At 40.7% G+C, this 12,611-nt stretch overlaps 1 protein-coding gene across 1 annotated transcript; it reads right to left on the minus strand.

Annotated features, from left to right (window-relative positions):
* Positions 1 to 306: 306 nt before the first annotated feature.
* Positions 307 to 7,780, minus strand: TREX2 (three prime repair exonuclease 2). The gene is given in 3 exon segments (XM_074199880.1): positions 307 to 3,231; positions 3,233 to 3,941; positions 7,028 to 7,780. Coding segments are annotated over 2 exon segments (1,014 nt in total). The 5' UTR covers positions 3,923 to 3,941; positions 7,028 to 7,780; the 3' UTR covers positions 307 to 2,907.
* Positions 7,781 to 12,611: the final 4,831 nt, after the last annotated feature.

The raw sequence follows: 12,611 nt of genomic DNA on the forward strand, positions 1-12,611 counted from the left end.
CCAGCTAGTGGGGTTTTGTGATTCTCTCTAGTTTCCTTCAGCAGTACATGTGTAAAAGTGAAGACAATGAGTGAATAGTGAAAGTGATCCAAGGCTGAGGCTTGCCAGGGCAAGATCATTGATAGGATAAGAAAACAAGAGATTCAAACTGATTTACTAAATAGGTCAAGATGGAGAAGGGGCCTAGTAGATAATACAAGGATAATGGGGCCAAGGGACAGAGAGTGAGGTGAAATGACAATAAATTGAGATAAAAAATGTAAAAAGACTGAAAAGGGAAAGGGGTGATAAGGATCTTTAAATGTCAAACAGAAGAATTTATCCTTGATCTTGATTGAGGGCAATTAGCAACCATTGGATGAGGAGGGTGAGTTAGTAAGACCTTTGCTTTAGGAAAATCACTTTGGCAGCCTGGTGAAGAATAGATTGGAGTGGGAAGAGGTTGGAAGCAGGGAGCACAAATATATACTATTAAAATGGTCCAGGCAACAGGTGATGAGGGCTTGTATTAGAATAGTGGATGGATGAGTGGAGAGGAGAGGACATACCCAAGCAATATTAGAGAGATGGAAGCAACACAACTTAGCAATGAATTGAGCAGCCAAATGGTACAGTGGATAGAGAACTAGGCCTGGAGTGAGGAAGACCTGAGGTCAAAACCCACTTTAGATACTTAACTAGCTGAACAAGTCACCTCACTTTTGCTTTCCTCAGTTGCCCTATCTTTAAAATGGGGATTATTATAACACCTACCTCCCATACCTGTTTTGAGGATCAAATGAAATAATGTTTGTAAAGCACTTGGCACAGTCTCTGGCACTTGGCAGTCTCTGGCACTATGTAAGCACCTTATAAATGTTAGCTCCCAATGAGGGTGGAATAGAAGTTACAAACACGGATGACTGGGAGGATGGTTATGTCCTTGATAATAATAGAAGTTCAGAAAAATGGTCCCTTTTGTGGAAAAGATAAATAGTTCTCTTTTAGAGATGGCTTCCAGAAGGATATCCAGACTGGTGATGAATTGATAAATGACCAATAGATATGAACAGTTTTCAGATGAAGTTATTAATGCTATCTATAGCCATATGAAAAAAATGGTCTAAATCACTATTGATTGGAGAAATTAAAATTAGAACAATTCTGAGATACTACTTTATAGCTATTGGATTGGCTAATGGGGCAGAAGAGGAAAATGACAAATGTTGGAGGCAATATAGGGAAAATTAGACATTAATGCACTGTGAAATGTTTCAACCATTCTGTACAGCAATTTGGAGCTATGCCCAAAGGGCTTTAAAACCATGCATACCCTTTGACCTAGCAATGCCACTACTAGATCTGTTTTCCAAAAGAAATGAAAAATAAAAATTAAAAGGACTTCTATGTACAAGGATATTTATGGCAGCTCTTTTGTGGTGGTAAAGAACTGGACATTGAGAAGATGACCATCACTTGGGGGATGCCTGAACAAATTGTGGTGTGTGATTAGGCTTGAATGCTCTTCTATTATAAGAAATGAACAGGATGCTCTCAGAAATACCTGGGGAGACTTCATGAGCCATTGCAAAGTGAAGTATACTGGATACACAGTAACAGTAATATTGGTGGATGATCAGCTGTAAATGGCTTAGCTTTTCTTAGCAGTACTGTAACCCAAGTCAACTCTGAAGGACTTATGAATGCTATTCATCCCCAGAGAAAGAGCTGATGGTTTTCAGAATACAGATTGAAGCATACTTAACTTTCTTTATATTTCTTAAGGTGTCTTTTTGGGGGGAGGGGGAGGGCTATGTTTTCCTTCACAACATGACTATTATGGAAATGTTTTACATGACTACCCAGTTGTAACCTATACCAAATTGCTTGCTTTCTCAATAGAAGTGGGGAGTGGGGACAAAGGAGAGAATTTGGGACTCAAAAGTTTTAAAAAATGAACATTAAATTTTTTTTTACATGTAAGTGGGTAAAAATAAAATGTTAAATAATTTTTAAATAAATAAAAAGAGGGAAAAGATGTTTGCTGATGAAGGTGTATAGCTCAAGAAAGAGATGAGCACTGAGCATGGGGAAGAATTATTTGCCTAGAGACAATAATCCACACCACTTAAGTAAACTAAATTAGGTGAGTGGCCTCTATATTTACTATTTGTATTTTCAAATACCTGTGGTTGAGTCCCTCTTGTAACTAAGAATTTATACCCTGTACTAGACTATATAGTTAAGTGGTCTAACCAGATTTGTGCTCATCTTCTCTATGCCACTTAACAGTTTTCATCAGTGACTTGAAAATGGGAGTAGATGATGTATTTGTCATATGTGCAGTTGATACAAAACTAGAAGGGAATAGATCTCACCACATTATAATGTTGGAACAATTTAATTGCTATATTTATTTAAGTTAAAGTCAACATCATGTGTACAAGTTGGAAGAAGCATTGATGGGTAGCCAGCAATACATCTGAGAAAGAGCTGGAGTCTCAGTGCATTACAAACTCAATATGAGTCAATAGGGTGGCATGGTAATCCCAAAAGTTAATTTTGAAGGACTCCATTGAGAGACATAATGTCCACAGTGTGGGCAGCGATAGCCCCACTGAACCCTAGTCAGACATCTGTAGCCTCATTTTTCAGGTATTAGAGTATTCAGAAGAGCACAATTGAGATGATAAAGAGTTTCAAGATCATGCTATATACCAAAATCAATTGAAAAAATTGGGGCTGATTAGCCTAGACAAGCCTTAGGAAGCACATAAGAGCTATCAATTTTTTTCTGAAGGGCAATCACAGGAAAGAGGGCTTCAATTATTCCACTTGACCTCAGAGAGCAGAACCAGGATTGATGGGGAAGAAGTCGCTGGGAGGCAGGTTTCAGCTCAATTTCTAACAAAAATGCATTGGGCTCCTTCATGAAGTAGTAGGTTTCCCCTCTCTATATGTCTTCAAGCAAAGGTTGGATGGCCACCTATTAAAGATATTGTAGAAGAGATTCTTGGTCATATATGGATTTTTGTTGGCCTCAGTGACCTCGGAAGTCTCTTCCAACTCAGATTTTGAAAGCTCCTCCTTCCTCTCTCTTTCAGAGCTGTCAACTCTACTGAGTATCCAGAATAATTCTGGTCCTCTTCTCACCTTGGCATCTAAACCACAGCCTTGACTATAAAACCTCAGAGGAAGGGGGTGGGGATAGTGCATCTCAGGCATTGTGGCCTCTACCACTGAATCTCCTGGTAGTAGGGGTATACATGGGTTCTATCTCATCCCAGCTCTGAGCTTCAGCATCAAAACACTGAAGGAGTTCCGGAGCCCTATGAAGAAAGACCATGACTAGTGTATAAACATCTCCCTCAGCAGAATGGGCAGCTTTGGGTTCATCATTAAAATACCGGCGGTATAGGTTGCTGAGGCTGTAGCTCTTCTTGCCATGGCTTGCCCTGGTGCTGTGGTGGTGGGCTTTATCCAGGCCCCTCAGGGTAGGGAGAGTGTCAAGGCAGATGGTACCCTCTGGCATGTCTGCACCTAAACGTTGCAGTTCAGTTCGAAGGAGGGGAAAGTCATAGTCAAAACCATTATGGGCAACTAGGCAGATTGGAGATTCCTGCCGTTTCAGGAACTCCTGAAGGGTTTTGATCACAGTTCTATCAAAACCTGGTTTGTGGTTGTTGGTCAGGTTTTGATTACTCAGGCCTGTGATCTCCGAAGCCTTTGGCGTGAAGTCCCGCTCAGGGCACATGCACAGGGTCAACTTATCTAAGACCCGAGGCAGCTGTAGGGTGCCTGACTCATCCCTCTCTGGGTGCTCCAGAGAAAAGCGATGGATGGCAAACAGAGAGATCTCTGCAATTTCAGGATTGGCATTAGGAAGGCCGGTGGCCTCCAAGTCCAGGAAGACAAAGGTCTCACACCTTGATGATTCAGCCATTGGCAGGAATTCAGCACAGCTAGAGCATGTAAAAATAAATTTTTTTTTTAAAATCACAGTCAACCTTGTTAAAAGAAAAAGGTTTTTTTTAAATAAAAGAATTAAGAGACCTGGGTTCTAATCCTGATTCTGATACCTGAGCTTATTGTGTGACATTGGGTAAGTCTCTTCCATTGTCTAGGTCTCAAGAGTCACCTTAGTAAAATGAGGTTGGGTTAGCTGCAAAAAATAAAAATCCTGTTTTGCCTTTGTCTTTTTGCCCCCAGTATTCCCCCATTGAATGTACTTATTCTCCCCTCTTATTTTCAAAATCCTCAGAATTCTATTTATTCTCAAGACTCAGCTCCAGTTCCACCCTCACACCCTCACCTGGAGGTCTTTAGCAGCTACTGCAGTCTTTAAGCATGGCTACCTCTTCTGCCCTCCTAGGGAGGGCACTTAGAGTATATTATTAGTTAATTCTCAAATTACTTCAAGTAGCACAGTTGGGTCTCTCTAGTCCAATTAGAAGCTCATTGAGGGCAAGAACTAGTTTATTTTGGTCTTGATGTGGCCAGAACTTTGGACAGTGCTGGGTACACTGAGGGCTTATTGTTTGCTTCTTTGAATTTTGCAATAGCCATATGGCACACCTATGGACTAGACATAGTATACATTTAAGAATTCAAAAATAATAGTCAATTCAGTGATCAAGGAAGCAAAAAGGATTTATTAAGCACCTATTATGTATGCTGAAATCCATGTACAAGGGAAATAGTCCTTGCCCTCAAGCAGCAGCACTTCTACTGGAGCTTGGAAATGAAATAGTTCTTCAGATAAATACAGCATGTAGACAAAACAAATAAATGCAAAGGAACAGTGGAGAAGAAGAATAACTCTGATTGTGAAGATAGCTATCAACGCAAAAAATGGGCCCCAGAGAGGAGATAACTTGCTCAAAGTCCCACACCTAAGAAGTGGCAGAGCCTACATTGGTCATGGGAAGAGCTCATCTTCTCTTTCCAGGGGTCCTGATTTCCTCAACTTGTCTGAGACTGCTGTAGAAGTATCTGTTGCACATGTTTCTGGGAGTTACCAACAGCACCCAGCAGGGTGGGCCTTCCTCAGTAAAATGTTCCCAAGTCAGCAACTAATGCCAGAGGCACTTTTGCATCATGCATATTAATACTACATAAACCATGCAGAAGAAACTCACACACCATCAGTGGTCCCTGGATCATACTGAGATCTACTATTCAACCCTTTATCACTTGAGGCTTGGACCTTGAGAAACAGACTGAATGTCTTTAAAACTTGCTCCACCAGATCTGAGTTGGCTCTTGAGTTTACTCTGTCTCCTGAGTGGGTGTTAAATGTGGGACATTCCACCTGGGACAGGTGGAATTGGGTTTCAATTCTCTACTTCTTGGCTTCCCTTCCTCCGCCCCTTACTTCCTTGTAGACCACAAAGGCTTAAAAAGAAAAAAAAAGCAACCACAGAGTATATGATTCACCAACAAAGAGCCAATGAAAGTATGGCAACCTGATGATTCTCCTATTTGGTCAAGCACATTCAACCATCATCTCCCTCAGGATGAAAGACTACAATACACTGCAGTACATCAATCCTACTCCCCTCAATGAAGGTGGAACAGGTATTCCCAGAAGTCAAGCTTGAAAGCAGGGCCTAATATGTCAAAGGGCTGTCTCAAGAGTCAACTTCAGATTCTACTGATGACTCAATGCGCTGCCCTAGGCAATAAAATGGTTTGCCCACCTGGGAACACAGCCAAGTTTCACTCACAGAGGGTATGGCTCCAGAGATGAAAGGTACATGGGAAAAAGGGTCCCTAAGCTGGTCAAGGGCTCACCATCAAGGAGAGCTTGTGTGAGTGCTTGTTAGAAAAATTGGAACCTCTGAACTCAAATGCTTCCATTGGTTAGCTGAACTAGAACAGCTGAGAATACAGATAAATTTGACTTTCTGAAAATGTACATGATAGAAAGGCAGGAGGAAAGAGGATGATGGTAAGAGGCCCAGGACAAGCCACAAAAAATAATCATTTGGAATACCCAGACCAGTTTTGCTAATTTAAGCTACTTTTAGTACAAGAGTTCAAGAATCTGGCAGAGGTACAGATTTGGAAGGGATCTTAAAAGTCTAGTCCAATCTCTCAATATTACTGGAAGATCTGAATGACAGTGCCTCACAATATCACAGACCTGACAGGGACTTTAGCAGCCATATCTACCAAATACCTCATTTTACAGGAAAGGAAGTTGAGGCACAGAAAAAGGAATTGACTTACCCAGGCGCTCAAAATAAAAGCTCTCAAATGTCTAAGAAATACTTTAATTAAATACATAAATGTTTCATGTAGATTCATGCTAACAATAAATTAAATCCTTCCCAAATATCAATGAACTGAAAGCCAGGTGGAAAAGGGAATATTCACACTCTTCACTATCCCAGGAGGATAGGTTTAAGGGAAGTGGAAATAATTTTTTTTGCATTAAAACATCTCCACACATTCACCTCAAATATAACACTTACCTACAGAAGTACCACCCAACCTGTGGTTGATAAACCTCTGGATCTGAAATCAAAGATCACAGAATTTGGGAATAGAAGCAACTTCATCTCACTGAGTCCTACTTCTTCATTTCACACTTAAGGAAATCAAGGCTCAGCTACAGAAAATGATTTGGCCAAGATCACACAGGGAGAAAGAGCTAGGATTTGAACCTGGGTCTCCTGACACCAAATCCTCTGTTCTTTCTACTCTACTACCCTTCCAGCTCTAGTCAGAAGTCCTAGATTCAAAAGTCAGATTTGTAATTTTCTACCTATGTGAACTCCCCCTCTGAGACTGTTTCCTCCCCTATAAAATGTAAGAGGTTGAACTAGGTGGTCTCTTGAGCATCCTTCTAAGTCATGATCTGATGACATCTCAGTTTTAAAGGAATATTAAGAAGAAAACACCTATTTCTCACTGAAAGCTGCTCCTACCTAGTCCTCTAAAAAGCTTCCCTTGAGGAAAGAGAGATTTAAAAATCCTGGGAGCTCATTAACAACTAAGACAGAGATGAATTAGCCACCCACATGTTTGACAAGAGAGGACTTACCAGTGGAAGAATATTCTGCTGACTTTCTGTCCTTCTAAAGCAATTCTTTGAATTGGTTTATAGGGACAAGTTCAGGGAAGTTTTATAACAATTGGCTGCTTGGCCACACCTCCTGTGTCATCACCAGCAGAATCTCTTGGGAAATATAGTCTTTAAAAGACATTATGAATACCAGTGCTTCAGGAATGACAGCTCTGCCACCCCCTTGTTTTGATTTAAATAAGATCTCTCTGACTCCCAAATAGGATATGCTGGCAATGCTAATATGGATTGGAAAGGAATGCGTCATGTTTTCAGATGAAAAATCAAGTGTGACCCTACATATCAAAAATGATAAAATATTAAAGCTTTTATCAAGGAGGCCTAACTGTGACACTGATTGGTTGTGTGACCATATATAAGCCTTTTTTTGCTCTCTGGGCCTGAGTTTGATCAACTACCAAATGAAAGGATTGGAGGAACCAGTGAATATCAGAGTTAGAAAGGACTTCTGAGGTCATGAAGTTCAACACATCAGGATTAAAGTCTCCTCTAGGAGGCAATGGCTCTCCAGTCTTCAATAGAACTCCAGTAATGAGCAAATCACTCCCCTTTAAAGTTGTCCATTTCTCCTTGTTAGAATATTTGTTCTTCCTGTGGGTCTACATAAATCTACCTGCTTATAACTTCTACTCACTGCTCACTGCCTTTTGGAACCAAGCCAAACTACCCTAAGTCAAATTCCAACAGCTCTTCCACAATGTTTAGTGGCTCCTCTCATGGCCCGCTGAGTCTTCTCTTCTCCATGCTAAACATCCCCAGTTCCTTCACACAGTCCTCAGAGGGCATGATCACCAGTATGTTCATTTGAAATGAGTTAAGGATCCCTGTCAGATTGGAAAAAACAAAAGGCTATGTTATATATGACTCAAGAAGTTTATCACCAAAGCAATTCAATCAACTATGCTTCTTTGAAATCAAAGGACAGAAGAGATTGGGGGTGGAGAAGAAGCAGTTTTCTGTAGGGGGCCTAGTTATGTGACTGGGGTCATACCTCAGTCAAAAGAGCAGAATGGTTCCTTGGGAAGGAAATAGGATTTAGAGCCCCAAAACCCTGGTTTGAGGCTCAAAGCTCTGTCACTTAGCAGAACTTGTTTGGCCTTGGACAAACTTGTTTGCTTATCTGTAAAAAAGGAATCATTAGACTATTCCAAGCACATTGTCTATCCTGAGATATTTAGGCAAACCTAAGCTATTTTTCTTCTTTCCTTGGATGGATCTAAAGTCAATTATTTCTTAGACTTGATTTCCCATTGGTCACTCAATCAATCAATCAACCAAGGATTTATTATGCATCCACTATGGGTCAAGCATTGTATTAAGCCCTGGAGCCTCTGTCTTCAAGTAGCTTACATTTTAAGGGAAGGAAAACAACATACAGATAGAGATACAGATACAGATTGGTGTTAATTCTTCACCTTTGAAGAGGATTGATGACATCATGGGATGATACCTTGATTTGTGTATGAATTGAATTGAAGTGAGGCAGAGGCACACAAGTCCTCAGTCTCACTCTTCCAGAGACACTGAAGTTCAGAGGCTGGACAAAAGTCACGATGACTAGCTATGGTCTGGGATACAGTGGATGACCTTGGTGTCTTTGTAATTTCTATAAGCATTCCATAGTGTCTGCTTCAGCTGCCTTCATGGGCCTTGGAACAAATTGTTCTCATCCACCCATTTTGCTGGGAAAAGTCTTCTTATGCTTGGGGTAGACATGCCCCTAACTCACCAATGGATTTGAGGCCTATCCTTTACTCTCAATCTCGTTTAGCCTGTCTGCCAAGAGGTTTTATTGGGGGTGTGTCCACTAAACTTGCTACAGCTTCTTGGAGCCAGAGGGAAGAGATGAGATCTACAGTTCCTTTATCTCTATCCACCTATAAAACTATACCTAAAACAACAAGGTAACCTTAAGGGGGGGGCGGGGAGATTAGCAACCTGAGGACCAAGGAAAGCCTTTTAGGAAGAAAGATGTTCCTAATCCATATGAGGGATTAAGACTGATTTTATTGGGATTGGGACTTCTCAAGGAGGGAACTCTCTCTGCTAAATTAGATTGACAGCTTCTCTGCAATTTAAGAGTCTTAGAAAGTGGAGCCTGAAGCTGAGATGTCAAGCACCCAACAACACTCCTGAGTATGCCTGGACCAGACTAAAATCAAATTGAGAAGCATTTAAGAAAATAAACAAAATTACAAGTAAATCTAGATAACAGAAGTCAAAATGCAGCCAGTAGGGATCCTTATTACTGTTTCTATTTGAGTTTGACATCATTGGCCTTGAGCAGTTAGAGGTTAAGTGACCTGCCCAGGGTCACACAGTGTGTCAGAGGTTGGACTTCTGGTTTCAAGACTCTAGCCAATTACTGAAATTCTTGTCAATTAGTATTAATGTAGAACAAGGACTTAGAACTGGTTTGAGAGAAGTAGTACAGAACAAGATCTATAATATTTGTCCTTCATTTTCAAAGACGACCATGACATCAGGGAAGTGATGCCATGACAAGCACATGAATTGGATTTGGGTGAGGGGGAGTCATGCTATGGCACCAGTCTCACTTGCTCCTCCGGAGTCATCTAGGTCTAGTGACCCAGATAGGAATCAGGATGACTAGAGATGGCCCTGGATGGGAGGCAATCAGGATTATGTGACTTGTCCAAGGTCACACAGCTAGTAAGTGGCAAGGTCTGAGGCTGGATTCGAGCTCCTGTCCTCCTGAATCAAAGGCCGGTGCTCTGTCCACTGGGCCACCTAGCTGCCCAGCAAGATCTATAAGAAATGACATTTGAGGGATGACTAGGTGGTGCAATGGATAGAGCACTGGCCCTGGAGTCAGGAGTACCTGAGTTCAAATCTGACCTCAGACACTTAATAATCACCTAGCTGTGTGGCCTTGGGCAAGCCACTTAACCCCCATTGCCTTGAAAAATCTAAAAAAAAAAAAAACCAGAAAAAAATGACATTTGAAAAAGAAAAACAAGAACAATCCAAAATAATCATTTTGACAATGAATGTAACAAATTGTGTTGACTAGACCCAATTTCTCACGCAGAAAGGGGAAAGGATTCTTTTATCTCTTCTTGCAAAGCCATAGTTCAGCCTTGGGTTCTTCAAGGCTTCAAGGACAGGCCCAGCAACAGACCATCATCAGCCAAGAATTTTTGAAAACCTCATCATCAGGTGAATATTTTTGCCTACACTAATTCATGAAATCATCTACTTAGGCACAGAAAGCTGACACGTCGATTTGATAAAGGGAGTATCCATGGAGATTCAAGATATCAAGATACTGAATATGATGCACCTGTAATTTTAATGTTATGAGAACTCCTCCTATCTATGCATGTCACAACCCATCTACACTTTAGGCTTAAGTCTTGACTTACCTAAGTTTCAGCACTTGCCCAACCTCACACACTGGGTTAAATGTCATAGATAGGCTTTGAAATTAGGTCAAATCAACTTTGTGTGATATCTGGCAGAAAGAAGCAGTAGGAATCAATGAGGCAGGACTGCCGGTAAAAATAGTTTGTCTTCTACTTTGCCAGTACAAACAAGTGTACTCTCTCAGCACTATTCCTAACTTTCCAAATGATTCATTCAGGAACTGTAACATTGATTCATCAATCAAGTATTTGAGAGACTACTGGATACAAGTAACTAGAATGATTAAGGGGAAGGGTTACTCAAACTCTGGCTACTGCTATTCATCTCATAGTGCCAGTGGTTGCCATGACCTTTCTCAGAATGTGTTCAAGATATTGCAAATTTCCCCAATTGACAAATGGTCAAAGGATATACAAAGGCAATTTACAGATGAGATCAAAGCAATTCATAGCCATATGAAAAAATGCTCTAAATCATTAATTATTAGAGAAATGCAAATTAAAGCTTCTCTGAGGTACCACCTCACACCTCTCAGACTGGCCAATATGACCAGAAAGGATAATGATCATTGTTGGAAGGGTTGTGGGAAATCTGGGACACTATTACACTGTTGGTGGAGCTGTGAACTCATCCAACCCTTCTGGAGAGCTATTTGGAACTACACCCAAAGGGCAACAAAAATGTGCATACCCTTTGACCCAGCAATACCACTACTGGATCTATATCCTGAAGAGATGATGAAAAAGGGTAAAAAGGGTAAAAACATTACTTGTACAAAAATATTTATAGCAGCCCTGTTTGTGGTGGCAAAGAATTGGAAATCAAGTCAATGTCCCTCAGTTGGGGAATGGCTTAGCAAACTGTGGTATATGTCATGGAACACTATTGTTCTATTAGAAACCAGGAGGGACGGGATTTCAGGGAAGCCTGGAGGGATTTGCATGAACTGATGCTGAGTGAGATGAGCAGAACCAGAAAAACACTGTACACCCTAACAGCAACATGGGAGTGATGATCAAACCTGAAGGACTCGCTCATTCCATCAGTGCAACAATTGGGAGCAATTTGGGGCTGTCTACAAAGGAGAGTGCCATCTGTATCCAGATAAGGAGCTGTGGAGTTTGAACAAAGTTCAAGTACTATGCCCTTTAATTTAGCAAAAAACAGATATCTTATTGTCTGATCTTGTTACTTCTTCTCTAAGGATATGATTTCTCTCTCATCACACCCAATTTGGAACAAGGTACAACATGGAAACAAAGTAAAGATTGACAGATTGCTTTCCGTGGGGGGGGGTGGGGGGAGAGAAGTAAGATTGTAAATTGTAAAACTCAATATCTTTAATAAAAATTAATTTTAAACAAAGACATTGCAAATTTGCTTAAGTTTTGTAACTGCAAGTGCCCTCCTCCCTCCCTCTGAAGGATGCAACAAAAGAATTAATCTAACTTCCTAGAGAATATACATTCATACATAGTAATAGTCATAATTGAGTCCATAACCCTCACATCACCATCTTTGTGTACCAGAAGTTTATTCCCCATTCTCTATAGAATCTGAATCAGCACTCCTATATAGAAGAATCCCAAAGGGGAGAAACTACAATCATTTCCACAGGAGAACCTTTGATCCTGACTTCAGAGAACAGCCCAAGGCCATCTTGCTGGCAATGGTCAGATGAGTTAGAGGCAGAACTCTCTGGGAAGACTTAGGTTCATATTAATTGGCTACTATTCACATAACTCTAATTGCCTGTTATTCCTTGCTTTCACTCCTCGAAGTGGTCAGCATCTGCCAATTTTATCTTCATAGAAATGTATCTACTCAGTCCCCAAACAGTACCCTAGTATGTGGAAAGTTAAGAGTTTCCCCATCCTGTTACACTAACCTACCCTGAGCAGGTGAGGGCTGGGGGGTGGCGGTGAGAGGAGGCAAGACCCTAACCCTAAATTCATTTAAATTATGAAAACCTATTATGTATTAAGTAGTAGATTTAGTGAAAGTGGAAGAGGAGGAGGAGGAGAAGACACTGTTTTCTTAGAAGGTTCAAAAAATTTAGTTGAGGAATAATACAAGATAAAGAAATGTAAAATTACTTAAGACAGAACAAAAGTGACTGACCCCCTAGGATAGTTTAAGTTTGACAATGGAACAA

This window comes from Macrotis lagotis, chromosome X, assembly GCF_037893015.1.
Source record: "Macrotis lagotis isolate mMagLag1 chromosome X, bilby.v1.9.chrom.fasta, whole genome shotgun sequence".
Taxonomy (NCBI): domain Eukaryota; kingdom Metazoa; phylum Chordata; class Mammalia; order Peramelemorphia; family Peramelidae; genus Macrotis; species Macrotis lagotis.